The 25,850-nt window shown below is 44.3% G+C and overlaps 1 protein-coding gene across 5 annotated transcripts; it reads left to right on the top strand.

Moving 5' to 3' along the window:
* Positions 1 to 1,399: 1,399 nt before the first annotated feature.
* LOC106741422 (insulin receptor substrate 1) lies at positions 1,400 to 18,169 on the top strand. Of its 5 annotated transcripts, XM_014613438.1 has the most exons (12): positions 1,400 to 2,078; positions 3,861 to 4,757; positions 6,113 to 6,258; positions 6,510 to 6,798; positions 7,285 to 7,401; positions 8,416 to 8,778; positions 9,668 to 10,083; positions 12,962 to 13,380; positions 14,074 to 14,476; positions 14,562 to 14,802; positions 14,876 to 15,738; positions 17,995 to 18,169. In XM_014613438.1, the coding sequence occupies exons 2-12, from the start codon at positions 4,370 to 4,372 to the stop codon at positions 18,004 to 18,006; spliced, it is 3,657 nt and encodes a 1,218-aa protein (XP_014468924.1). In that variant the 5' UTR covers positions 1,400 to 2,078; positions 3,861 to 4,369; the 3' UTR covers positions 18,007 to 18,169. The 5 variants fall into 5 exon arrangements, with proteins under 5 accessions (XP_014468924.1, XP_014468925.1, XP_014468923.1 ...); XM_014613439.1 differs by having other exon boundaries at positions 14,670 to 14,802; positions 14,876 to 18,169; XM_014613437.1 differs by having other exon boundaries at positions 14,876 to 18,169.
* Positions 18,170 to 25,850: the final 7,681 nt, after the last annotated feature.

Here is a 25,850-nt window from a genome sequence, read left to right as displayed (position 1 = left end):
CATCAACCATGGTTTATCCATTTGAAAAGAACACAGAAATCTTGCTCTGTGTTCCCGTACATCTTCTAAACATACAATTAATCCTGTAAAATGTTCAAGCTAGTTTTGTTTTGCCACCGTGAGACACGTTTTGTAAACATCCTTTATTTAATTTACAACATTAATCATCAGCTAATTTATAACATTATAACATTAATCATCAACTTCGGACGACACGGAGGCTGCCGGAAACATTTCTTTTTCATCACGAGATACGTGTCGATAACGCGTACATTACGGAGAAAACGTTCCTCCGTAGTTATGTAAATAGAGCGACGGCGCCGAGAATGGACTTTCTCACGGTGCGCGATATCTGTCGCGGTGTAGGAAGGAAAAGATACGCCGAGTGTGCACCACCAATTAGAATCCTTCGGACTGAACTGTAACGCGTCGCCGGAGCTCCAGCTCGTTGCGAGCGTCCTGTCGCGTGTGTGCGTCGCGTCCTTCGCGAAATCGGGCATGCCTAGCCCTACACGACGACGACGACGACGCGTGCGGACGCGCACTAACACAACGTACCGGCTCCCCCCGGAACGCCACACACCGATCGGACTAACGTTAGTAAACACGGCGCGCTCGAGGCTGAGGCGTTGCAGCTCGCAGTCGACTACGAGCGAGTTCGTCGCGCGCGCGCGCCGATAATGCGCACGGGAGTGCGACGTAGTGAGTGCGTGAAGAATAATCGCTCGCGTACGCCGTAGCGTTCGTCGGGTGTTCACGTTTCGAGAACGGCTCGTACGATCGATCTCTCCTATTGGGCGAAATGCGCGTCTCGCATGAATGGGACGTGCAATCGAGACGCGTCATAACCTTCTCTCGCTTGGCGAAGGCGAGCTGGCGTCTACGATAACAATACAACGACATCGTCGGCGAAGCCGACGACGTTTTCTCGAAGAAGGTTCGTTCGTCGGCGCGCGTCGTGCGTTCGGGGCCTCCTTGAGGTCTCCGCGAGGTCCTTCCGCATTGCGGCGTCCGTCCGTCCGTTGACACGATAGTTACGCCACTGCACCGTACCAACGTCGTATGTGTGTGTGCGTATACGTGTAAACACGTCGCAGACGCACGCACACACGATCGAAAAGCGTGCGCGCGAGCGTTCGCGTCGCCCGCTACGGCTCGTATTTACAATCGCGTAGCGTATCGCGTATATCGAGTCGTCGTCGTCGCCGCCATTCGCGCGCGCGCTCAGCGCCTGCGTACATCTTGTTTACAACTGCGGAGCTCACCGTACACATGACCTTTACAAGATAGACACGATCGTCTGTTCGGTTGTTGGCTAGGCGTGAACTCGCGCGCCGTCCGCAAGAGAGAAAGAGATAGGGAGATAGAGACGGAGAGAGAGAGAGAGAAGTAAGTCCGCGCGGACTGTGCGTTACGTCGTGGCGGCGAGAGGGTCGCCTCTTGCCTGGAATACACGCGGCCGGCCACGTCTCCGGCGGTCGTGGCCACGAATTCACGCGCCTCGAGTTACATTCGCGTTGTGCGTCGCGCTTCCGAGAGAGAGAGAGAGCGAGCGACGACGTGATCAGTCGGTCGTTCGCTAGCTCGTTCTCTCGATCGCGATCACGGTCGAGCGAGTGACGCGTTGTTTGTCGCCGAAAGGGGAACGCGTCCCGGGTAAATGCGAAACGAGGGTTACCGCGCGCGCGAGTAAGATAGAGTGAGACGTGATCGCGGGAGGCGGACGGGAGAGAGACCGTAGGAAGTCCGAATTTGTCACCTCGTCGGCGAACGTCGGACGACCCGCGGCTGGGCGAATGTGTGTACGTATGCGAGTGCACGAAAGAGTGTGTGCGTGAGAAAGAGAGAGCCTATCTTCGCGTGCGTTTCCCGCGTGTAACGGATACGACGAAGCCGCCCTGCGTCGTGACACCATAGTGCGTCGTTAGTGTGCGCGACGAGTGTCCGTCTGTCTTCCGTCCGCGCGAGGGGCAGGAAGCGGAAGAAGAACGGCGAAGACGACGAACCGGAAGCGCGCGGGAGCAGCAGCGAGGAAACAGGAAGAGTGGAAGTCAGTGGCGACGGAAGGGAGCGGGGAGGTACGGACCGCGCGCGCTATATCCTCTCGCATCGACCTGGAATGCCGAGCGCCGCGGCGATTGTTTTGACGTCGCCCGCCGTCGGCGGCTATTGCGCGTGAAAAAAAATCGCGTTGCCCTTGGCAGTAGCCTATTTACCGAGAAGAGCGCGGCGAGAGACAGCCGGCTACGCCGATAAGGGGGCGAATTTCGGCCAACCAGCCGCCCACCTGCGAGTGGCACAACAACAGCAGTTCGCCGCCATCCGTCCGCGTTTCCTCGCGCCGCACCGTAACACGTTTTCCACGAAAGTCGGGACGGGACGCGTTCGCTCGCGACCAAGGAGAAAGAGAGAGAGAGAGAGAGAAACACGCCTTGCCGTGAACCTTCCCCCGCCTGCCTGCTTACCGTCGTCGCTCCTCTCACTCCCTCCCGCTCTCCCGTCGTTCGCGCGCTGTGTGCATGTTGCGCGCGCTAGTCCGCCGCTCGCGTGTGTTGCGTTCTCCGTCTGTCTGCTTAGCCGTCCGTCCATTCGTCGCGTTTGTCCGTCTGTCTCTCCTTCTGTGTGCGTGCTTGCTCGCGCGCACACCGGTGTGTACATACACGTCACCATCGTGGACCACGCAGTAAATCGTGTTATTCGGAGCGGTAAACAGGTGCACCACACGGTGCTGCTCCTCGGCGCTCGTACGTTCGCACGACCGCACCTCGTGGTGGCCGCTCGTGCACCTCCGACGACTGTCATCGCGCTCGGGAACGCGCGTGGAATGCGCGCTGACTCGCCCGTCGGAACCTCGAGGGGGAGAGCCGTTGTGCGTGCGCGTTCCGCGAACGGTTTCCTCGGCGGCGCGTAGCGAGATCGGTGGCGGGCGAAATTAGACGAAACCGCGTGACAGGTGGATTCGAGGCGTGCCGAGACATCGGAAGATAGAGATAGAGAGAGCGAGCGAGAGCAAGAACGCGAGAGGGAGGAAGGGAGGGAGCGAAGCGAGAGTGAGAGAGTGCCGTCGCGACATCTCGGAGACGTCGGGCGCGATCGCGGGATCTCCTCCGACTGGTTTCGACGCCGTGGACGAAGCGGGAGTGATCGAGCGTTGTCGTCTTCTTCGTGGTCGACGTCCGCGACATCGTCATCCCCGTTTTTCCGTTTCTGTCGTCGGCGCGACGGACCTCTCGTCGTCGTAGCTGCTGCGGTGTTATTGTTGTCGTTCCTTCCTAACCTACCTACGGCGAGAGGTGGACGGCCGCGTGTCGCGCACAACCGTCGACTGCAGGCCGAAGAAGGGAAGGAAGAGGCGGCGCAGCACGCCCTCGACGGCTCGCGCGTACGTACACGCCTGCTCGTGGGGTATCTCTCTCTCTCTCTCCCTCTCTCTCCATCGAGTGCACATGCACCGGTGCTGCTCTTCTGTTTGTGCGTCGCGTCGCCGCTTATTTACGTTGTAGCCGAAACGCTCGCGTCTATGGACGGGAACCCGTTGTCCGTGGCGTCCGCGAAGGCCGTGCTCCGGGTGCATCGTCCCCCGTCTTGATTGTCGATTGTGTTATTGTTGCACGGGCAGCTCGAGTGCGCGACAGGAGGAGGAGCAGTGTCGGCGACGTCACGAGCGACGAGGACAACAATAATAATAATAACAACGACGACAACACAACAACACATCGACGACGTCGGTGCGCTGCGCCAGGTGTTTCTCGCGTCTGTGCAGTTCGCTGACACGTTGAATCGCTGTTGTTGTTATTGTTGTCGCCGGTATTATTATATTCATTGTTATGTGAAAGTGCACAAACCGCGTTGTTCCGCAGCGATCGAGTGTGCCGCGATCGTCGGCCAGCAGCAGCGGTGAACGTCGGCAAGGGAGAGGAGACAGCGGGAAAGAGAAAGACACACACGGACGCTATTCAGTGTCCGAGCGCGGGGAATCCCGTCGTTCCCGCCGTGATGAATCTCCGCGCCGTTGTTGTGCGTCGCGCGGTCTCTCGCTGAGGACAACGACGCACGTGTGATCACGAGGACGACTGCGCGCGTTCTTCTCTTCGTGTCGCGCTAAAAAGAGAGAGAGAAAGAAAGAAAAAGAAAGAGGAAGAAAGAACGAGGACCGCTTCGTCCGTTCGCATGCACGAGGCGAAGGGACGTGGAGGAGGAAGAGGAGGAGGAGGAGGGTGAGCCGTAGGAGAAGAGGTGCCATGTGAATGCTACGAGCACGGAGGACCGAGCACGTCGTGTTCGCGCGTTGCACCCGGAGAGGAGGAGGAGAGTTTTGGAGCGGTAAGAACCGCTGCTGGTGGCCACGCCGCTCGTCGTCGTGCTGACGATGGCATCGTCGAGCAGGGGCCCGGCGTCGCCGTCGGGCGGGCCCGTCATTCGCTGTGGCCACCTGAAGAAGATGAAGACGCTGAAGAAGAAGTACTTTGTGCTGCGCGGCGAGGCGCCCGGCTGCCTCGCCTGCCTCGAGTACTACGACAGCAAGAAGAAGTTCGAGAATCGTCAGCCGCCTAAACGCAGCATACTGCTGCACAGCTGCTTCAACATCAACAAGCGGGGCGACACCAAGCACAAGCACGTGATCGCGCTTTACACGAAGGACGAGTGCTTCTGCCTGATTCTCGACAACGAGAAGGAGCTGGACGAGTGGCTGCAGGCGATGCTGAGGCTGCAGAGCGGCGATGTGCCCGACGGGGAACAACCACGGCCTACATTTGGTGAGTGCACATCAAAAAGAACCCTCCTTTTTTTTTTTTCTTCTTTCCTTCGTGCCGCGTATCCTCATCCAATTCTTCCGCTTCCGACGATGAGCGGATATTGCGAGGCGACGACGAAGCTACAGGCGGTCGGCCCGCCGCGCACCGATCGCTGAATGGCACTCTCTCGCTTGGTACTTTTGTAGCTTGTGATCCCCCTGTGACCGACGTTCTCCGAGAGAGTTTTCGCCCGCTCTCGTCGCCGTCGTCTGATACATGCTGCTGATACAGGCGGCGGGGTACGAGAGAGCGGTCGGAGAGGAGAAATACGAGGCGTCTCTCGGGGATCGAAGAGCGGAAGGGACCGACTCCAGCCGAGTTTTCAGCGCGGCGGAAATAGTCCAGCTGGCGCGCGTCGATGCGCACGTCGTCGTCGTCGGGATGCAGCTCGCGGCAAGAACGGCCGCGTTTCGCGATTAACACGGCCGTCGGGTCCTTCTCCCGGTGAACTACCCGCTATCGACTACTTTTTGATCGAGCTTCTTCCCCCGCGGTAACATCGTTCGAGCTTCTCCTTGTTTATCGCGAGATGTAGCCGTTGTTACGTTGTTCTTATCTCTCTCTCTCTCTCTCTCTCTCTCTCTCTCTCTCTCTTTTTTCTTTCTTTCTCGCGATTTTTTCAGTTTCCTTGGGGCTTCCTCCGTTGGTCGCGCGTGTGCGTTTGTTTACATTTGACAGGATGAATCGACCACTTTGGGATCCGTCGTCTTTTTATGCATTCTACTTTTTGTTCTTCCTCTTCTCGTTTTAATTGATACATTTCGAATTGCGGGATACGGATTTTTTTTTTTAAATCAGTATTCCTAGTAGGAAAACTTTTCAGTTTTTATTACATGTATGTGTATATATCACAAAGAATATTTGGTACGGGTTTTGAGAAATCTGCAAGGAGTTTTGCAGGGATATAAATATAGAGGTCACGATAAAGCAACGTCTTACTGTTGTCGCATGTATTTTATTGTGACTCGTTCATTTTAAACAAATTGCACAGCCTTGGCATAAAAATAACATTGGCAATGGTTTGTGCTCCTGTGCTGTTAGCAAGAATAAAGAAAACAATGGCGACGATGATTAAGCGCGAAAAGTCTTTGTTTCAGATTACAATTAACGATTTACTTGCACGAGGTTGCGTGTATATTTTCAAACCTCCTTTATTTACTGTACTGTATAATAATTAAATAATAATGTGCCCATGCGATGCAAAGCGAGTATACTGTAACAATATTGAACGTTTCTTTGCGTCGCATAAGGAAATGCGCACGATAAATCGTGCGCTTGTCAACTGCATCCCTCTATTTTCATTCATTCTATTTCAGAACACGTATGGCAAGTTACAATGCAAAGAAAAGGTCTAGGGGCACGAAAGAACATTCAGGGACCCTACAGATTATGCCTCACCGATCAAACCTTAAGTTTAGTGAAGATTGGGGAACAGGATAACTCGGACTCTATCGAAATTTTCGTAAGTTCCTTTCTTATAGTTCGATTTTCGTAAGTTTAATTCGTTCGATAAATAGTCGAAAGAGTCTATAAATGAATTACGATTGTTACAATTTAGCGAGAATTCGCTACGAACTCAACTGGTTGATGGCGTGGGACTGTTCGTCAGTAGTTTTGCAATTTCTTAACTTTTTCGTCGTAAACTGATTGTCGACGGGACTTTACATTTAGTGTTACGGACATTCGAATTATTCGTCACCTTTGCACTTTCAGCTGCATTTCGTTAGACGTTGTGGTTTCGCGAACGACATATTCTACATAGAAGTTGGCCGATCCGCCGTGACTGGCGACGGTGAGTTCTGGATGGCGGTTGAGGACAACAATATCGCGCTCAATATGTACGATGTAATAACGACCGCGATGAGGAATTCGAAGAGTAACAAGGACGAGGTAGGACCTCGTCAGAGAATGCGTAGCTCCTCAGCCAATGAAGCCAGCAAGCCGATATCCGTCCTCCAACGACGGCATACGGGCCAAAAGCTTCATAGCTTTTCGCCTCTAGGTAAGCTGCAAGCCTTATATGGGCCCATTTTCTTTCTTTTTTTTTCTTTTTTTTTATATGTATTATTTACCCGAGCCAGGATGTAAGTTATGGGTAATTACCCGAGTGTCACGTACTGTCCACTTATCGAAATGTGTTTTTCACGTATGTAACTGGATTCTCGCTATTAGCAACTCGCTACGTGTTTACAGTTAATACTCTGTGTTCATCCGAGCTGTCACTGCGTTTTGCTCGTGTCGACTGTGGTACTTAAAGTCGTTCTTTGTAACGAATTCCTTTTTCACGTCCGAAAGCTTGAAAGCATCGGGTGCGAGCGACCGTCCGTTCCTCTTTACACCGGGCCATAACTGCACACACACATATTAAGTTTATATGTATAACTTTAAGAGTACCACAGAGATCGTCCACTGAATCGTCGTGTGTATACGCGTACACGTAAGAACCTCTGCTCTTAGAGTAACACAAGTGGGTTTACGGGGTTTACAGAGGAACAGAAGACACACAAGGAGCAAGTGGAACCGTTGCAGGAGCAGATTGCTACTTCCTGTGCTCCTACACAGAGTAGTCAATCTCGGAGTACCTCCTCCACCAATACAGTCACGGGTCTGTTCTCTGTTATAGTAGCTATCTGCTTTCCTCTTTTCGCGTTTCTCATAGCGATCTCGATCGGCAAGAAGAACGCGTTACGTAAACGGCGCTGTGAACGTATCGTTTTTACATCTCCCTTCGACACATTTTCATTTTCACGAGAGAGACGTTGGACGTTACCCGGAACATTTGGTCATTGCATTGTTCTCTTGCACGGATTTTTGGGATATTTGATTTCCTATACCTCTGTATCGTTGTACACGTTGAGTGTAATGTTAACACTGTATTGCTTACATTACGCATAATCGGTATACGTGTTACAGTTGTCGACAGATCGAAGGAAAGCAGTATATTCTCACTTTATTTTTTTTTTGGGTTTCGGCATTTAAGTTTTTCGTTGCGCCGAATGGATGTGAGTAGCACAGGGAGACCGGAAGGTTTCTTTGTACGAGTGCAATGATCAACTTGAAACAGAAAGAGAAGTCTGGCCGACGTACATGAAGTGATTGTGCATCGTTCCCCCGACTATTAGCTTCGTGGTGTAAATAGCATGATTAATACCGATCCAGTCAGTAAGTCGTCTGGAGTCTGTAAGTTGTCCGATGTGTCAGATATTATATATATACATATACAGTGTACATATTTATGCATATAGCATCTTGTTTGAAACGTACGTAAGGGAAGGATTGAGTTGGAAAGCTTCATTGTCACTTCGATGTTGTTTCCATTGCGATTCCTTTGTATCATGCTACAATTATCGACCGAGAGACCGAATCACATTATCGAGGGAAACGGTCATAGCCTGTTTTTATTTATTTATTTATTTTTTTCTCAAGACAGCAGCGTCTATTCCTTCCGATCAGTAACCCATCACACCGGAAAACATTCGCGAGAGAGAGCGGTCGTGCGTTTTAACGGCAGTACATGGTTCATTGTTCGTGCTGTATCCGTATCGAAATCCGGCGCGCGTAAGATGCACGTAAAAGAGACGAGACAGTTGTGCGATAGTGAGAGGTGTGTGGTTTGCAGCCGTTGCTGGTACCGGGGCTTGGACTGCTGGGATTGCCACGACTAATGCCAACTGTGCCGGTACCGCTAGACGTCGTCATTCGGTAGCCAGTCATCCTCATTCCGTCAATAATTCCCAATCCACTCATGTCACAACAGCAACAAATACATCCATGACCACCACCGCCACCAATGCCACCACCACCACCACCACCACCACTACCACTACCACTACCACCACTACAACCACCACCATCACCATCACCGCGACCGTCACCGCGACCACTACAACCGCGACAATATCCCATCAGAGAACCCTGTCGCTGCCCTTAGCTGCCGTTATTATCAATCAAACGCAATCATCTAAAAGATCAGTTTTACGGTGTATGTATTTTGTTCCGTCATATCTATCTATCTATCTATCTATCTATCTATCTATCTATCTATATATATATATATATATATACGTATATATTTGTTTAATCGAGCCGAATTTCTGTTTTACTCTTCAGTGTTTCTGCAGTTTCGCTTTGTCACTACCGCCCCCTTTGTGTTTCGCATACGATCCTCTATTTCCCCCCTCCCTCCCCTCTCCCTTCCGCCCTGGTAACTTTTCGGTGTGTGAAGTGCCGATCGATCAGTGTTATGTTTATTTCGATTTCACGACTGTAAAGTTCCGCTCTGGCATGCTGTTCAAAATGCATGTGATATATTATTATTATTATTATTATTATTATTATGAGATATGAGCTCTCCGCTGCTTCGGTTTGTACATTTCGTTTCTGTCTCCGATCGGATGTAAAATACGTTTACTGAATGCTGCGTATCTTTGGATGGTTTAGTAACAACCTTTGGCAAAAAACTTGGTTTCTCTCTACGATCCTCCGCTTCTTTACTTATCAGTTACATAATAACCCGGGCGGGAGCGCTCGAGCGATTCGCCGCGATTTACCGTCTCTTTTTTCCGTTTTGCTTGATACTCAAGAGTATACATACCTTTAACAGTAAACAACCTCTGCCGCGAGAGAGAGAGAGAAAGAGTGTGCGTGCGTGCGCGCGCGCGTGTGTGTGTGTGTGTGTGAGAGAGAAGGAGATTGATCTGTATATCTGGACATCATATACATGTAATATATGCGACATTGCGAAAAAAAAAAACTAACAACCGCGTTGCTGCTACGCTGGGAGGATGGAACTGGCTTTTTCACACTGTTAACGCGTTAAGAGCGAGCGAGAACGGCGCACGGCGAGATCTCTGACGAGAGTACGTTTGCAGGTACGACTGTGCGCGACCGGTGCGACAGCTTGCCGTCGAGGGCACGCACCACCAGCGAGGGACAACCGACTGCGATAGTGCTGAACCACCCGAGAGGAGCCCATATCATGTCGCACGTGCCACGACCGCACTCCATGTGCGGACGCGGCCTCTCCTACTCGCCGCCGATCGCGTCGATGCCCATCAGCCCGGCGTCCGACGTCTGCTCGTCCGACTCGGCTGGCTCGTCGCCTTCGATGGACGACTGCGGCGAGAACATGTCCGAGGAAGGCACCGTCTCGCGATACGGACACTCCTTAACCCCGGACGAGCAGCCGGTGATCTTGGACAAGAAGGGCGACGACTACGCGCCCTGGTCCACGTCGCATTCGCATCTCAAATACTCGCCAAACTTCAAGTCTCACTCGCCCTCTCAGGTAAGCAGCGCACCGGCACCGCGTGAACTCGCGTTGGCGTTTCACGTTCGGATATATCAGACTAGAAACGAGTTCCGTTAAGCGTAGTCTACAATAGGCGGTAGAAATATGTTCATAAGAAGTAAGAGTAAGGAATCGACCGATTGTATTTGAATGTAAGGAAAATAATCGACTATGATTGGTTAATTTTTTATTCTTACTGCCCGTTGTAGACCACGTTTTAAGCTGAGTATACACTGAGCGAACGAACGTGTAATATGAATGTGCGTATTCGTCTCTAAACGCACATGAACTTTCCTTGATAAACCATCTGGTGAACAAGCCAAAATGTTCTGCTCGCAGCGACATACAATCAGTCATACAGGACAGTTGCAACAGTTTTTTTTTTTTGGTTTTTATATGTTTCGTAATACACAAAAAATACGACGCAGCGAGCCTATGATTTACGAACATACGCAGTAGATAGTCAGACAGCTGTCAAAATTAGATATGTGTATATATGTATAAAATTACATGTGTATATGTAATTTTGACAGCTGCCTGACTATCTACTGCGTATGTTCGTAAATCATAGGTTCGCTGCGTCATATTTTTTGCGTGTCTCGAGTATGTAAGAAAAAAAACTTCCGCAATTATCCTGTGATCGACTATACATTTTGCAACAGCGAAAGTTTGCATTCGCTTTTTATTTCGACATTTTAATCATTTACTTTTTGTTCGGTCATTATATACACATCTTTTTATGGAGCGATATCGGTAAACAAAGACGGATTTTTTGTTTTCACCGTCTTCGTTCACTCACGTTCTCAGCCGGAAGACCCGGCAGGAATCAAATATCGATTTTGTTAAACCGCCACTAGGCTACACTTTCCGTCCTATCTGCGCTTTTCTATATTTTATCTTGGAGAAATTATATTTGCTTATCAAACTATTTTTGGAGTCTTTCTTGCGAATGCACTTAACTACAGAGGATTTTTTACAATTAAGGTCCTAAAAATTTATAATAAATGAAACTATAAATGTTCCAGGTCGTCCTGCACTCGTGGTGCTTGGAGTGCAGGACGAATTCGTATTTTCATTTGTTATAAATGTTTGAGGACCGAATTACAGAATCCGGTTAAGGTCAATTCTAGATATGTTCGCGGAAAAGATTTCAAAAATGGTGTGATGAGCAAATAGGATTTCTCCGAGTTAAAATATAGAAAAACACAGATAAACGTCAAGTGTAACCTAATGGTGTTTCGACTTTTAGCTTCTGCCGAGCCTTAATTTACTTTATGATTATTGTTTTGTTTTATATCAGTATTATTTTCTGCTACTTTGTGATTATCTTGCAATCACTTTACGAGGTGTACGCACGCACGCACGCACGCACGCACGCGCACACACACACACACACACACACACACACACACACACACACACACACACACACACACACACACACACACATATATATATATGATCAGCACATTAAAGGTTGTTGCAACACTTTTCAATGAGGTTCGCAATGCATTCCGTATCCAATAGGAGAATTTCTTTTTTTTTGACTTTCAAGAAATATATATTTTGTTATTGGATACGATATGCGTTGCGAGATTCATCGGAAAGAGTGTTGCAATCTTTAACACTTAGGTTGTCCAGCTAGTTTCGGACATAAATCCCACTCCTAAACGCGCGAAATTGTATACAGGATGTGTCTGAAGTCGACCGACAAACTTATAGGACAGGTTCTGTGTTGAAAAATAGCAAAAAGTCTTAGCAAACGTATGTTCGCATTTTTTTTGTCTTTGCTGAAGATGACAACGACGAAAGAAAATGTGTCGCAATAAGCGGGTTAAGAATATTAATATATATTTTTTTTTACTTGTTTTTGAAGGCCCATCAATTTTGATACTTCTGAACATCAGCCGAAAAATCGTTCTTTGTCACGATGCAATAGTTTAGAAATTATAAAGCAATATTCGAACGTGTACGCGCATCTTTACAGATATCAATTGTTTGAATTGATAAGGGAGGCAGACATTTTAGACAATTTTTTTATAACACTATGTGTCCAGTTATTTATTTGTAAAAGACGATTTAATGAATAAAATATATTTTTTTGGAAACTGAGATTGCGGCAGCTATATCTCAGAAACTAAATGTTACAGGACACATATTTATTAATTTTTTTACTTTTATATATATAATTATTATTAATATAAAATTAATATAAAATATATATAATTATAATTAATATAAAATTAATATTATATACTTATTATGAAATGATCAAACTTATGCACAGATATTTTTCATGATATTTTGGAAAGCAATCCATACATAATTGTGGTTGTTATTAAATCAGTTTCGCAAGAATATTTGTAAAATATTCGATAAAATAAGATGTAAAACACGAACAGAAGAGTAGATATCATACTTTTATTGAATACGTACTCTTATGAATACATTTGTCTTATTCTGACTGTATACAGAGTGTTCGTGAACTTCACCGACAAACTCACAGGATATATATATATTTATTTATTTATTTTTATGTTGAATCGATCCTGTGTTTTTATTTTAAACTGATATAATAACGACCACAATTATGCATGGATTGCTTTCCAAAATATCATGAAAAATATCTATGCGTAAGTTTGATCATTTCATAATAAATATATAATATTAATTTTGTTTTCTACATTAGTATATATTCTGTAAACATGATATTTTATTGTTTTTAGTCCGTATCTCTTTATAAATAGTTCATAAAATGATTCCTACTTCCCAAAAGTATTCCTAGTTTTTAAAACTATCCGTGGCGTAGCAGTCTAAGTGTTAATCTGTCAATTGTACGACGAGAATCGATAGTAATTCAGCTCTCTGTCCGTAGAGTTCCTACGGTGAAATGTACAGCCCCTGTGGCTCGAGCCCAGGTCGCGGTGGCGCGTACATACCCATGAGCCCCGCGACGACGGTGCATTCGCATTCCCGCGCGTCGTCCCTCGTGGAGGAGAGCAATGTGTTGCCGGACGGTTACGTGCCGATGGCGCCGGTTGGGGATGACGGTTACGTCGACATGGATCCTGTAAATAGTCACAACGGTCACTTCCCGGACGACATGTCGCAGCACGATGGCAGCAGCTGTTCTGTCACTTCTGGCACGCCCAGCACCGATCTCCGCTTCTCCGAGTACCACTTGGACAAAGTGACTAGTTTCCTGGCTCCCGGAGAAGATCTGCAAGCCAGACCGACCCGAGCTTACTCGGTCGGGTCTAGACCAGAGCCTGCGAACAGGCATCGCAAAAATAGGTACGTCCTGGCACTTTCGCAGGAGTTGAATCCTTCGGATCTGTACGGCTCTCGTGAATATTGCTCGCGTTTAAACACGGGGTAAACAGCTTATAGTGAACTCGATCACTTGCGCTACAACAGGTTAGTGCATACTGAAAGCTGTTATATGTGAAGCAGTTGTTTAACAACGATTAAACTCCTAATAATGATATTGCCACGTTATTCAGCAGAAGTAATCAATTATTTCACTTTCGAATTGCTTGCATATGTTACGCCATTATATTTATACACTTTATGTGTAGCGATCTTCAATATTCGCTAATCCGGTATAGTGTGAGTGAGATCGAATTCGCTATTAGTGAGCGCTTTGTGATTATTGTCTGCGATTGGAGTATTCTTTTAGATCTTCCACATATAAATACAAGGGAATGTATCAGAGGCAATAATAAACAAAGCGTTTACTAGAGCCGATATTCATAGTCAGATCTTATACTTATCGTCTTATGGTCGTCCGCAGTTGCTTTGTAACCGATGAAAATGAGTCGTAAAGTATCTGAAGATGAACTTAAGACGATCTTAAATATAAGATCCGACTATGAATACCACTCTCTAAGCTGCTTTAATTAGCTGAACGCGAATTATATTCTTCCCTCGTCCTTCCAAGCACCGATGGATCTAACAAGATTGTTTTCGTTACGCCGTTTATACCAGGTTGGACATCACCCCGCAGGACGCCAGTAGAGTACGAGCGTTTTCCGTAGGCAGCCGCTCCAAGAGGCCCGAGATCGGCAGGCTAGCCAACGTGGTCACCGCGCCGTTACCGGCCGGCTCGGACGGCTCGAACAAGTCGAGCTCCGCGCCGTTGCTGTCGAGCTCCTGGGGCCACAACTCGGGTTGCTCCGGCGCGTCCGATCGCATGGAGGATCTCATGGAATTGGACTTCACGAGGCCCAATCTCCCTATCGCTCTCTCCTCGCCACCGTCATCCTATCCTCAGCCGCAGTCGCAATCGTACTCTACTGCCACCGACACTAGTTCCTACGTCGACATGTCGCCCGGACAGCCCCCCGTATCGACTACTGCCCCATACGTCGATATGAGTGGCATGAATAAGGTACCTCGACACTCGCTTCGTTCAATTAAGCGTTTCCCGACGATCGGCACGCGGGGAGAAACTAATACCGTGCCTCTTTTTGCAGATCAATCGCAATAACAATAACAATACAATCACTGCCAACCACAATCATAGCCACATGCATATATCATCGTTAGCTTTCGCCCATAAACCTGTAATTACAACTTTAAAGCCGGTGGAGGAGGCGGAGGGACCTTACATGAGGATGGATGGCACAGCGGAGGATTGGTCGCATTCGGAGGCGAGCCCGAAGCAGCTGTCGTCACCTATGCAGGAGGACATCTATCACACGAACGGGCCACCAGGTGAGCCAGCGACCACTCTGACGTTCGACGTCTGTAACAACCATCGTGACGACAAATACGATCGTTTTTTCAGGCAGCACAAGAACGGCGCCGGTAGACCTGCCGCAACCGAGGCGTCCCCCGGAGGGATACGTCGAGATGTCATTCAAGACGCGTCCGAGTCTGGACCAGGACTACATGAACATGAGCATAGGCGCGAACAATCGGAACAACCGCAAGGCGACGCGAGTGGGGGGCGGCGGTAGTCGCAAGGAGAAGTCCCGGTCGCAGCCTATCGCGATCCAGGCGGGCAGCAAGCCGTCGAAGACCCCGAGTTTCCTGCCGTTGAACGGCAGCCCGACGTCCGAGAGCCTGGCGAGCACGCCCGCCTCGCCGCCGCGGGCGACACCCACGGGCTCCTCAGCCACGATCTTCCCCTTCTCGCTGAACAGCCCGCAGTCGCCGGTGAAGCCGTTTACGGAGCAGAAGCCGAGCGAGGAGACGCCGGACGTCTCGCCGAGCAACGATTACGCGGTGATGGAGCCCGCGAAGAAGCTCGTATGCGCGCCGTGCCCCGTGCCGTCGACGGAGACGGCAAACCACGAGAAACCACCTAGTCCCGTAGGCAAGAACGCCCCACGGATCACATCGAACTCGCAGGAACACCACCACCATCACGCGGTCGGCCCATTGACGAAGAGACTCTCGGACCTGACGGTGTCGAAACCGCGTCTCGTCACGGCCTCGCCGAATACCAGCCCCACCTTGACGGGTTTCAAGCCGTCGTCTGTGCAGCAGCAGCCGCCGCCGAAGCCATCCTCGCCGAAGTTCATCGACGAGACCCCCACGCCCACGCCGACGCCCACGCCTACGCCGAGCCCGTTGGACAGCGAAGGCTACGAGAAGCTCCAGCCGGGCGCGACGATTCTGCACTACGCTAGTCTCGATCTGCCGGAGGTTAGTAACCCTGCGCCCGTGTCGCCGGCGTCCGCGCAGGAGGGCCTCATCTACGCCGAGATCGACTTCGCCAAGCTCAGGCAGAACTAACGTAATACGTTGTCCCGGTGCAGGCGCTCATCGGCGCGACGACGCGACATGGGCTGACGCCTCTTGTGTTCCCTACGATAGCAACGAGTAGGCAGGGTATGTAATATCGATCGTTCTGACATTGGCTCGGCTGGTCTAAGTAGGGCGCCGGCTAGGAACTGTGTATATATATATAAAGAAAAAAAGGGAAAAATTCGTTTCTTCGCTCCAAGCCTGACGGCACTCGCCGCGCCGTTCGCCAATCTTCCTAGCGTGACGGTCTCGGCGGTCTATTTTAAATCGTTTGAGGAGGAGAGGATGAAGAAAAGAGAGAATAGGCGGCGTTGGTACCTATAGTTCTGGTTGTACTGCATTAATATCGTATTTTATCGGAATGATGTGAAATTCTTTTTAGCATAGGCGCGCGAGATATGTATATTTATTTTCCGTGGCTAATCCCGTGGGGAGCCCGCAAAATCTGTTCTTCGTGTGTACACACCGCGTTTTTATGACGTTGAAACGGCCGGATATAAAAGACAGAGAGAGAGAGAGAGAGAGAGAGAGAGAGAAAAGAAGAAAAAGAAAGAACGAATTCAGCAAGTAACTGAATTGCTCTAGAAAGATGTTATATTTTTTAGTCAGTTAGATATCAATATCTTAAATTTATATTTTCCGTTGGCAAATTCGCTTGTTGTCTAAAAAATTTATTCCGTTTTGTACTATATACATTTCAGACGCTGACAAGCCGAAAAGAAAAGCAAAAAAAGAAAGAACAAGTCGATTTTTCTGAAAGATATATACGCGTATATCGAATTTATATTTATATTTAGAATGTATTCCTAACGATATGACTACGAAATTTATTTATGTTAATTGCTTAGGGGGAGCTGCGCTCTGGATAATAATGTAAATTTCTATCGATCCTTTTTTCGCACGTATGTGTACAAATTTTAACGACGCATTTTTCTTTTCTTTTTTATTTGTGCGCTGTGAATTCGACCGAGCTGGCTTCGTTGAGATTCGCGTTCGATTATTGTTCATACGAGGAACAGCATGTTACGGCTGTACGTTCATTTTGGCGTTCTAACGTTCTATGCTAGTCAAAATTGTCGAGTCCGAATTTGAGCAACGCTTTTAAGTTATTCGTAAGGAGCAGCCACTATATACGTGTGAATTCTTGCGCTTGATATGTATAAGAGAGAGAGAGAGAGAGAGAGAGAGAGAGAGAGAGAGAGAGACATCGGTTCGTGTTTTGGGCGTTTTATCGTTTATCCGAAGTCCTCGGGATTTCCAACGAGGTTTGTGGGATCCAGTGAGATCCGAGCGGAGTTTCAAAAACTGTGGGGGAAAAGCATGTGATGTGAAAATTGGCATTTTCGTTTCTTCGATAAAACCGATAAAATAGTTCTTCGAACTTGCGTTCATCGTGCGCAGGCAGCGCGCGCCGGCGGCGGTACTCCTCTGTCGGTCGGTTCTCTTCGAGAAAGCATAAAAAAAGGAGAGAAGAAGAAGAAGAAAATAATATAAAAATTTTTCACGACGCCAGCCCTGCTTTTAGACGTTGCGACTAACCCGTTGGATAATCGATACTTATAGTTCGAGGGAAGCTTCGACTGCGAAACAGATGAAATATATCGTAAAAAAAAAAGCTTTAGGAATATCGCACACAGGAGAGAACGAATGAACGGTGGCGTGTGTGAATGTGCATGTATGTGTGTATGCGTGTGTGTGTTTTAACAGTACACTACCAGAAACATAAGTACTGAAGGAAAGTGAGAGAAACGTGAAGCGAGTCCCCGTTGACGACGAGAGATCGACGAGGTCGGATGAAATTCTGCAGACAACGGACGGAAGGAAAAAAAATCGTTCACAGCGCGCCGGGTTATAATAATTATTTGCGTTGCTCTCTCGGCCTCTCTACCGCCTTCGGAGTTTGATCCGACTGTTTCCTCGTGAGGGAAACGTTTACCCGCCAATGTTAGATCGACATCTCTTAGAATTCGTATTGCAGACAAGATAGATGTTCCGTACAAGTGCAGTATACATGTGTTATCATGCTTTTCGTATAAATCATGAAACGGAGCCGGGTTAATCCCGTCGAGGGCTAACTCGACCGGTATACACAGCGTACATATACATACACAGTCGCATACGCACGTGGCATATATGCGTATATTCGCTCCGCAGGATGTTCTGTGAAAGACGGTACAACCGACGATGTGCGCCGGTGATAACGTCGCAGGCGGTCGAAGGACGAAAAGAGCGGGAGGAAGGTGATCGGATGGATTTGTTGAGAAAAATGTAAAAAAGAAAAAGAAGCAAAGAGAAAGAACAAGAAGTGGAAAGGAGAGGGACAAAAAAAGAACACAGGGACGACTGCATATGACGATTAAATCTTCATCGATGGTACGGCTTATCTCGTTTCAGCTCTAATATACACTCTTTGCATGTATCTTATTTAAACGTAATTGCGGCGGTTGTATCGTGACGTACAGGATGTCTTGTGTGTATACACACACACACACACACACACACACACGTATATCCAGCGAATTTCCCTATGAGATGAGCATGTATGCGTGCGGGTATACGTGCGTGCAGGCGTGATGTGTATATGTGTGTGTGTGCGTTGGTGTATGGTGCGTGTATGTTGCGTGTATACGATACGGACAGGCGCGTGTGTATACTTATATGCGCACACATACACAAACACATACATATATATGTTATATATAAATATATTAAGTATAATAAAATAATAATCATTAATAAACTCACAATATAATGGATGGTGTTTTATTCAAGAGTCGCTACCTAAGATACGAGAGGTCTGAAACAAATGGCTTTTATATGCCGTTTGAAAGCGGAAACTTTCCCCTTCAATTTGCATCCTCACGGATCGTTATGCCATTTTTTCCTACCGAGTTATTCAATGCTGAAGCAAAATGGCACTTTCACTTTCATCGCTCACAGTGAGCGAACGAATCATGAATGAAAAACTTGAACTTTCTTCAAGATGTATGTATCACATTTATAATAAACATACATTTTCAGTGCGGAACCTTAACTGAAATATAAGGTTGAACATTAACACGTTGACTGCCACGGAACTTTTCACGATTCTGGTCTAAGAAGCCAATTTGATTTGATTGATTTAATCAAGTAATGATGCGACGAGATAACTCGTAGTTGGCGTCCTGGGCAAGTAAACAACCTACGAGATATCTCGTAGCTGGCAGACAACGTGTTAAATAGCCGCTATTTTTCGTCTAAGTCAATATATTTTAGCGACGGAACGGTAGTAACGTTATGAATTTAATATGCTTGAAAAGTAGAGACTTCAAGCTTTAAAATGCTTCCAGAACTGCTGTTTTCACTATCGTCATTTTTGCCAAAGTTGTAGCTCGTTGAATTTGGTCTATGTTTCAATATAAGAAATAGGCCGATTAGCCGGCTTTTGAGTCATATTACTTGTTGAATGTACTCACGAAATAGAAGTTACGTCTGACCCACTGTTGAATCGTACCGCCTCATTTTTTTATTTAATATAAAGAATATACAAAAAGAATATGGAGTCTAAGGACAAAGCCTATTCGATCCAATTATTTACAATGTTATTTGAAAGCGCAGAAAGTAAATTAAATATATTGACCTCTAGGCTAAATTCTCTTTTACAATATTATAATTTTATAAAAGTGTCTCTAAAAATGCTTCGGAACTACCAGATCGGCTAACAAGCCACATTTCAGGCACTATCGATAAAAGAGAGTTCAGAATACGAGCGTTGTATCGGAGTCATCGTATTTAAGGGTGAAATTACACGGTGCGTAATAGAACTGTGGAATAAACAGTGCGTCATAGGAGCAACCAATCAGCGCTACTTCGCTCTTTTCTATCACGCAAATTTTGCATGCTGATTGGTTGCTTCTATGACGCACTCTCTATTCCGCAGTTCTATTACACACCGTGTAATTTCATCCTAAGGCTCAGCTCCCTCCGTTAGCTATATTGGTTTTGTGACGTCATAAGCGAGAAATGCAATAAGTTTCTTGCAAGTATTGCACACTTATTTTTTAATTTTCCCTAAAATACAATGTTTTCGTAATCTTGAAACCTATAAAATGTGCAGAAAACTGAGATATCTGGTCGATATGTTATGTAGGATCACAAAATAACTCTTGAAATGAGTCATTTTTCTGTCATACTCGGGCGGTCGTGATAGCTGAGATTCTACGTGACATCGGCCAGATATCTCAGTTTTCAGCACATTTTACAGGTTTCAAGATTACGAAATCATTATGTTTTTCAGGAAAAATTAAAAAATAAAATTATATATTGCAGAAACTATTTTTACTACAAATCATTTCTCGCCTGTGACTTCATAAAAACAATATGGTTAACGGAAGCAGCCGAACCTTAACCTAACTCATAGGCTATCTACAAGAAAACAAAAATCACGCGGAAATCACAGAAACGATCTTAGATCTTATACTATCTCAGTTTTTTCGGAGATATGGTGGCGACTCGTAGCGGAAGCTTTGGAACTAAAAGTCGACTTACCATCCAAGACCTCGCGAGTCTTTTCCGACCAACATTTATCGATCACTTAGCCGTGGTGTAAACTTCTTTAACGAGTTGCGAAGCTTAATTTTAATAATTAATTTTTCGAAAATTAAAATCATTTAGGCGAAACACTTGAACATGGCTCAAATATTTTTCAATGTAATTTTACTATATTTGCGTGGCGATCGGTATGTACATTTTCAAAAACGATAATATGCTGACCGATCGCCACGCAATTAAACACGGTAAAACTACATTGAAAAATATTTGGCCCGTGTTCGAGTGTTTCGTCAAATTCCTCTTAGTTTTTGAGAAATTAATGATTAAAGTTAGATCTCGCGGCTTGCCAAGTGGGTTTGAGTCTCGGCTAAGTAGTCGATAATGTTGGTGGAAGAAGGTTCGTGTCTTGGGTCGTGGGTGTTGGCGTCAACTTTTAGTTCTCTAACTTCCGCTACGAGCCGCCACTATATTTTACCGACGATTTGAAGCGTAGTATGCTTTAATATTAAGTAACATTTTTAATATTTGAGTCGAATAAGCTTTGTCCCTAGACATTCTTTAGTACCACGCGTACTCCTTTTGTACACTATTTATACTAAATAAAAAAAAAATCGAGATATAGTACGACTTAATGACAGTCGTCGCTCCTATTTCTTGAGTAGTATGACTTGAAAACTGGTGAGACATATTTTTCTCTTATATTGGACATAACTAAATTCAACAAATCGTCAACTTTGACAAAAATAATGATAGCGAAATGGTTCAGGAAGCATTTTAAAGCTTGAAGTCTCAAATTTTCAGAAATATTAAATTTACAATATTGTCATTGTTTATAGCAAAGATATATCGAGTTAAATGAAAAATGATTACTGGTCAACTCTTAACTTCATTTTTCAGTTATAGTATTATATTGAAAATTAATTTTTATAAAAAATACGACAAATGCATCTCGAAGAGGGAAGTTTAAGCTTTTTATTGATTGCTTAGCAAACGTCATACGCCGATTTATTCACTAACTGCGAGCGATGAAAGTGAAAGTGCAATTTTTGCATTGAATAACTCGGTAAAAAGAAATCGCATTGCAATCTGTGGCGATGAAAATTAGAAGGAAAAGTCCGTGCTTTTAAATATAGTATAAATGCTATTTGTTAATGATTTTTTGTTTATGTTGCACACCTCGATAAATTTTATTAAAGATTTTTTACATTTGACAAGTTTTGACTTATAGTCATATAACATTATAAAAAATAAGTAGAACTTACATTCAAAAATATTCCTTAAACCTAGAAACTTCAAGTTGTAAAATACGTTTTAGATCATTTTATTATCATTATTTTTATCAGAAATACAACCTATCTAATCTTGCTTACTTTTGTAAGAAATAATTTTTTCATATTTTTATAATGTAGGAATATGAAAAAATTGTATTTGTATCAATGTGAAAAAATTAATTACATATAAAAACAAAAATAAAATTTGAGAGGGGAAGTGAAATGGAGAGAAATGTCTGTCTGCAATACAGTGTGTCGTAGTATAATTAAGATAAAATATTTGTATTTCCGTCGTTCCAAATAAGACCAATCGGCAATGACGGAAGGCGCAAATCGGTGAGCCCTACTACGTGCCGCACCGACGAAGGGCCAGATGAATGCGCCCATTTATTTACAAAAGATCTCCGCGGGCTATATCGAAAGCTGAAGTAGCTTTTCCGCAGCGTTTCTCTCATTTCACGTTTAACTGCCGGTCCGTCGAGTCCGGCAGATAAGTCGGGATTTTCAAGCGTCATTAAACGTACCCTAAATATACACAGTCGGCTAAGAAAAGGCAAGTCACGCTGTTTGTATTCGCCGTGTCATGTCACATGCTCACTAATCGGCAGAATAACTTGCAGTGTAATTAGCACGCTATGCAATCAAACCACTAATATTTTACAACCGTGCAAATTCGTTTCTCGACGTTATCACGGCGACAGATTATTACTTTTTCATTCATTGCTTCTTCTTCTCTCTTATATTTATAAATAATAAAGTGAATGGTGCGTATGTAGAAAAAAAATAGTACCAAAATTTACATTCTCATATATAAGCAAGAATATATAAATTTATATGAAAATAAAACTTGCTCTTACATGAAGAAATTTTGTATAATTTTATTTCTATTTGTATATTTAGTCCCACTAAAATTATATTCTTGTTATTCGGAAATAATTTACGAACTGAGAGAAAAACATATAGTGGATAAAAGGAACGATATTTTGAAACTAATATAATTCTTAGTTTGAAAATATTGTTCCTTCTATCTAATATTTTTTCTTTCCAATTTATGAAAATTATTCTTGAATATACTAACAGGAATATATTTTTAACGAAACTATATAAAATTTCCTCGTATAAAAATAAGTCTTCTTCATATAAAATTGTATATTTTTGCTTATACGTATGAGAATATGAGTCTTGAATTGATATTAATTTTCTTTTACGTAGTCTGAAAAAAATTGCTATGTTCAAGTAAATATTTACCAAGGAGCATTGTAGTAATTTATTTTATCTGGATTAAGTAAATATTACTTGAGTATAGCACACTAGAAGAAAGAAAGTGCTATATTCTAGTAAAATTTACTTAATCCAAATAAAATAAACTACTACAATACTCTGTGGTAAATATTTACTTGAACGTAGCAATTTTTTTTCAGTGTACATTTAGAAGGTTCTAAAATTCTAGACTAATTGCATCGCATATTAAGGCTTTTCTACCGGTTAACGCGTACCGTACATTTCCACGGGCTTCCTGGGAAAAAAAGATCATATATGAAATTTGCCCATATACGACTATATATAATCATATATATATCCACAAAAAAATACCGTTGTTTACAAATTATATGCAAATATAATCGAAATAAATGTTTCTGACTACTTGTGTTTGTGACAGCACATGATATCGACATTTAATGAAATGACATGATATCATTTTTTTCGTGTGGATATATATCTTCAATCTTATATGTAACCACATATATGGGCGAAATTCATATATGATTTTATATAATTATATATAATCATATATAATCATATATAATCATTTTTCCCGAGTTCCAAAGTCCTCGTACGTCACGTTCTCTCGCCTTTCTCGGAGAGGAGCCGGGGAATCTCTAGAATATCCCTCAGTCTCTCGCGCGCGTCTTTCATGTGTCGCCTGTTATCACACACGTCGACTCCGCTTCTCTGCGCCTATGTATGTTATCAATTATATTTACACACTGTGGCAAAACAGTTGCCCCTTGTCCGAGAGAGAAGAAGCGGGTTTCATCGGCGAGCCCGCGCGTAAATTCAGGTCCCCCGCAGGCGGGCGAGCGCGCCTGCCTGCCTGCCTGCCTGCCTGCTAATTGCAGCCGGGCTGATTACGAGCCGGGGCGGCCGTTTTACGATGTTTGGCGAACATGTCATCCCGCGAACCGTCTGGGTTGCGCATGTACGACGGCGATACGTACGTGGGTGGAGCTCGGGCGGGCGTCGCGATGTCGACGTCCGGGCTTCCACGAGTACCTAAATGGGGTTGGAGAGGATCGATCAGGGAGTCTTCTCTCTGCAGGAAGCGCGCCTCTCGTTCGCCGCACGCCGTATTCGGCCTTCGGATCTTGCCGCTCGTATCCTCGTTATTAAAGCGGTAATCTGCTCCGTCGGTCGTTCGTTCGTTCTGTTAAGTCCAGCATCCCCGAGGCAGAAAAAAAAACAAAATAGTAACTACTTCAGAATTGAGTGCTAATTAGGTGCTAATTTAGTGCTGCATCTCCGATTTTAGTGCTCGAGCAGCTTAGCAGGGATTTGGCGTTTTAAAATGAGAATGCCGGTTCACGAGACAATCTAGTACCGTCACTAGATAAATAAACAACCAAATTGAAAATAATATATATATATATATATATATCACAATTTAGTACATTTTAGGTATTTTAAGGGACAGCAGGATGGTAAAATATATATCAGAGTTTGAAAAAAAATTCCGTTCGAAAAATTGCTTGACCCAAAAGCTCCAGTAAAGCTGCTTGGTAATTCCTCGACGGTGGCCAGTTGTTAGTTATGTTGTGCTATTTTATTTATGCATTTGGCGTCGTGACACTACCGTGTTGTTTGATATAATTCAATATAGAGAACCTATATTCTACAAAATCAAAAATAAGTCCTTTAGAATGAACACAGCGAGCCGCTTCGTGGTTAAAAAAGTTTACTAATTTATATTACATTATTTTTTTGTGTTATATATTGTATTCCATTATACATTGTATCAAAATATACATAAGAATAAAAATGAATGAATCTTAATTCAATTTCCTTTTTTATTTGCCACCCTTCCTTTCCTTATACTTCTTTGCTCATTATATTGTCCTGATGCCAAAATGCGAAAATCGGTAATTTGAGAGAAATTTTCAATTCAAGTTTTCAAATTTCCCACCGGAAATTTGTGCTACTTCTTTGCTCATTATATTGTCCTGATGCCAAAATGCGAAAATCGGTAATTTGAGAGAAATTTTCAATACAAGTTTTCAAATTTCCCACCGGAAATTTGTGCTACCTCTTTGCTCATTATATTATCCCGATACCAAAATGCGAAAATGGGACAACTTTACAAATTTCCTGCTAAAAATTCATTTTATATCTTTGTATCAGGAGAATATAATGAGTGAGGAGATATTCAAAAATTTATTCAAGTAGTACCAAACGAGACAAACAGTCAAGAATTGAAGATTGAACGGTTTTTTTTTACAGGGAAGGATTGAAAACCAGGAAATTAAAGTGAAAAATAAGAATACAATATTTTAATAAAATATTTATTTTTTTACAAATATGACATATTCTAACAATTTAATGCAATGTAATGCCATGTAATATAATATATATAATATATTAAGTATATTTGTACAGAGAGAGACACACATACACACACACACACACACACACACACACACGTGCAAGTTTTAGTCTCTTTTACGAAAATAAAACAAAACCTTACGGACAAAGACTAAAATGTTTACAATACAATAAAAAAAAATGTAGCATATTTGCACGATATATTATATAATATGATACATATTATATAATATGATATAAATATAATATAATAATATAAATAATATGACATAAATATAATATAATATATTATATAATATGATATAAATCAAAGAATGTTTTTTAATTCCAAGAGATACTTGCGCCATATTAATGCGGACACTTTACTTTCATGAATGTGGAGTACAGGTCCTCTTTGTAGCTTCGTATCTCTTAAACTGAGATTGATATTCAATTTTGTTTATTACTCTTTAAAATATTAAAAAAAAAAACACTAAATTTTGGTGTATATATACTTTATGGTTTGATTGTCTCTTTAAACCTTGTGTCAATGGATAGGTACTTATTCCAAATTGAATATTTACTTTCCCACGTTTTTAGGCGAATTTTGTTATAACGCTTCAGGTCCCCATT

Source organism: Dinoponera quadriceps, unplaced genomic scaffold (assembly GCF_001313825.1).
Source record: "Dinoponera quadriceps isolate SergipeBrazil2010 unplaced genomic scaffold, ASM131382v1 scaffold405, whole genome shotgun sequence".
NCBI classification, from domain to species: Eukaryota; Metazoa; Arthropoda; class Insecta; order Hymenoptera; family Formicidae; genus Dinoponera; species Dinoponera quadriceps.
The sequence above is the reverse complement of the archived record's forward strand: the minus strand, read 5'-3'. Positions and strand labels throughout refer to the sequence as shown.